The sequence below is a fragment of the Phaethon lepturus genome, unplaced genomic scaffold (assembly GCF_000687285.1).
Source record: "Phaethon lepturus isolate BGI_N335 unplaced genomic scaffold, ASM68728v1 scaffold27772, whole genome shotgun sequence".
NCBI lineage: Eukaryota > Metazoa > Chordata > Aves > Phaethontiformes > Phaethontidae > Phaethon > Phaethon lepturus.
In genome coordinates this window covers 286-3345 of record NW_010524497.1, presented here as the reverse complement: position 1 = coordinate 3345, position 3060 = coordinate 286, and the positions used below count along the sequence as shown (strand labels likewise).

Sequence of the window (3060 nt, the reverse complement as noted above, 5' to 3'; positions counted from 1 at the left end):
GGACGTGCCGGGAGGCAGCAGGCAGAGCTTTGGTGCTGACCCTGCTCTGTGCCCCCCCAGGGCCGCGTGCCCTTCGCGGTGCCCGACAAAGTGCAGTGGCCGCAGCTCTGCGAGGCGCTCAACATGAAGTTCAAGGCGGAGGTGCAGAGCAGCCGTGGGCTGACCAAGGAGAACTTGGTGTTCCTGGCACAGAAGCTCTTCAACAGCACTAGCTCTCACCTGGAGGACTACAGCAGCACCACAGTGTCCTGGTCCCAGTTCAACAGGGTGAGCATCCTGGGCTCTGTCCTGGGCTCTGTGCCGGGAGAGCCGCAGAGCCTGAGGGTCCTGCTGTGCTCTGGGACAGGGGCTTTGCTCTGCCTGCAGTACCACTGCTTGTGCCGGGGGGGCTGGATGGGGCACGTCCCTCCCAAGGAGCTGTCTCTTGCTGGAGTGGTGCAAAACCGGGATGGCTGTCGGCTGCAGCAGGGCGGGAGGTGTCGCCTTCCTCGCTTGGAGGGACACAGGGTGCTGTAGGGCCCGCAGACAGGGTCTGCGTCCTCGGGGAGGCATTGCTGGTGCTCCTCCCACGGCTGTGCTGCCTGGCCAGGCTGACCCACGCCTGGTTTGGCAGCACTGGCGGCCGTCCTGCAATCGAGGTCCCGAAGTCTCCACTGCTGTGCCAAACACTTGTGCTGTTTAACAGCAGCTATGAGGCTAGAGCCAGGAGTGCTCATTTTCTGGGGATTTCAACAGGAAAACCTGCCCGGGAGGAATTACACCTTCTGGCAGTGGTTTGACGGAGTCATGGAGGTGCTGAAGAAGCATCTGAAGCCGCACTGGAATGATGGGTAAGGGCTGCCCTGCCCCACGCTGCCTGGCCCTGAGCCCCCCAGCCCTGACACCCCTGCTCTGCCTAGGGCCATCCTGGGCTTCGTCAACAAGCAGCAGGCACACGACCTGCTCATCAACAAGCCTGACGGGACCTTCCTCCTTTCGGAGATCGGCGGCATCACCATTGCGTGGAAGTTCGACTCCTGTGAGTGTGCGCCAGGAGCCAGCTCTCCCTGGCCCCAGCCTGGGACTCAGTAGTCGCATGTCCATGTGGCTGGTGCTGTTCCTCTGGCACCTCCTGTCTCGTCTGGGCACCGGCACTGCTGTGGTCAGGCACCATGGGAGCCTTCTTCGGGAGAGGGGCAAGTGTGGCAGCCTGCGGGAATGCCTTGGCTGCCCCATGGTGGTGCTGCCGCTGCTCGCTGCAGCCATGGCCGCGTCCAGCCCGAGCGCTGGTGTCGGCACGGAGGAGGGATGGGGCTAAACTGTCCAGCTCAGCCGTGGGGTCTTACTCATGGCTGTATGAAACACAGCGACTCTGTGGTGCTTTCTGGTGCAGTGCGTTTGCAGGGGTTGGCTGTGCAGCAAGGTGCTTGATACTGTTCTTTGTGAGAGCGTCTTTCGGATGGTTGTGTGGCAGAGAAGCACCGCAAAGCCCCGCAGTCGGAGGGGGACCTGTCCCCTGTGTGCCCGGACGAGGACAGACCTGCCTCGAGTTCACCCTGCCTCCTGGCTGATCCTGTTTTCTGGCGACCTGCATTTTGTCCTTAAATGTTGCCAGGGGAGGGATGCAGCGTGGGCAATGCCGTGTGATGTTCAACGTGATCTTGCAGCCCGCGTCCAAAGCGGGGCCAGGAGCTGCCGACGGCTCTGGGCATCGCCGCAGTCCTTGCTCTTGTCTTCCAGCTGAGAGGATGTTCTGGAACCTGATGCCTTTCACCACCAGGGACTTCTCCATCCGCTCCCTGGCCGATCGCCTTGGGGACCTCAGTTACCTCATCTACGTGTTCCCTGACCGGCCCAAGGACGAGGTCTTCTCCAAGTACTACACGCCGGTTCTCTGTGAGTCCACGCCAGGTAGCGCTGCCCCTTCACCCCACATGTGTCCCGCTCCTTCGTGCATCTGACATCTGACAGGGGTGGAGCCGGGGCTTGTGCCATCCCTCTGCCCTGGGGCCGTATCCAGCCCGGCGGGGGCTCTGCAGCTCGTGAGCCCCCAGCCCCACTGCAGGCTTGTGGAACATGCCAGCAGCTCGGGGCCTTAGCACTGCCTTCTTTCCTCTAGCTAAAGCTGTGGATGGATATGTGAAGCCACAGATCAAGCAAGTGGTGCCAGAGTAAGTCTGACCCTGAACGCAGACCCTGGGTGGTCCTATGGGATCGTCCCTGGCAAGGTGGCTAGGGCAGCTGGCAGCCCAAGGCACCTCTGCTCTTGGGCTCTGTCACTACCAAAGGCCCTGTTGGTCCTGAGCTGGTGCTGGGGGCCGAGGAGCATGGGCCCATTGCCAAGGCAGGGCTGCGCATTCCCTGGGAAGGCAGGGACCCCCCTCCCCGTACTGCCACCCAGGGGGCTGGGATGGGGACCCTGCAGGCTGTCGCTGTGGGTGCGGGGTTTGTGTCCTGTGCCTGCACCCTGCCAGCCTCAGGAGATGCTGATCAGAGGTGATGGGAATTCCCGGAGCCCAGCGTCACCGTGGGGGAGCCTGTCCCGTCCCATGCCAGTGCTCACAAACCCCCCTGTCCCTGTAGGTTTGTCAGTGCGTCCGGCGATTCTGCCCCTGGAGGGGCCACCTACATGGACCAGGCTCCTTCACCTGCCGTCTGCTCCCAGCCCCATTACAACATGTACACCCAGAAGTAGGTATCACATCCCCTGTACCTGTTCCGCCGTGCCTGGTCCTCCCCCTCACCCCCTGCCTCCCGCAGCCCCGATGCTGTGCTGGACCCTGAGGGCGACTTCGACCTGGACGACACCATGGACGTGGCGAGGCACGTGGAGGAGCTGCTGCGGCGCCCCATGGACAGTCAGTGGATCCCCCACGCCCAGTCGTGACGGGCGGGCGCCTCGCCCCCCTGGCCCTGCGGGGACTGTACTGTGTTCGCGTCTCTGTGCCGGGGGGGGCGGTGGGTGGGCCCTGCCCCGGAGATTTGCTCTGTGCTGCCCCGAAACGCAGGCTGGCGTCCGGCTCTTTGGTGTTTATGCCCCTGTATAAACAGCAGCGGATTTGTCGCATGGTTTTCCTGTAT

General features: G+C 63.0%; 1 protein-coding gene across 1 annotated transcript in view; it reads left to right on the top strand.

The window, feature by feature from the left end:
* Nucleotides 1–3046, top strand: part of LOC104617222 (signal transducer and activator of transcription 5B) — a gene marked incomplete at its 5' end in the record, with an annotated part of 3547 nt that extends 501 nt beyond the window's left edge. The window contains 7 exons of the mRNA XM_010282478.1: nucleotides 61–267; nucleotides 736–830; nucleotides 900–1018; nucleotides 1720–1890; nucleotides 2099–2150; nucleotides 2563–2670; nucleotides 2740–3046. Of these exons, the coding sequence (XP_010280780.1) occupies nucleotides 61–267; nucleotides 736–830; nucleotides 900–1018; nucleotides 1720–1890; nucleotides 2099–2150; nucleotides 2563–2670; nucleotides 2740–2866 (879 nt within the window). The remainder of the gene's footprint in view (nucleotides 1–60; nucleotides 268–735; nucleotides 831–899; nucleotides 1019–1719; nucleotides 1891–2098; nucleotides 2151–2562; nucleotides 2671–2739) is intronic.
* Between the last annotated feature and the right edge of the window lie 14 nt (nucleotides 3047–3060).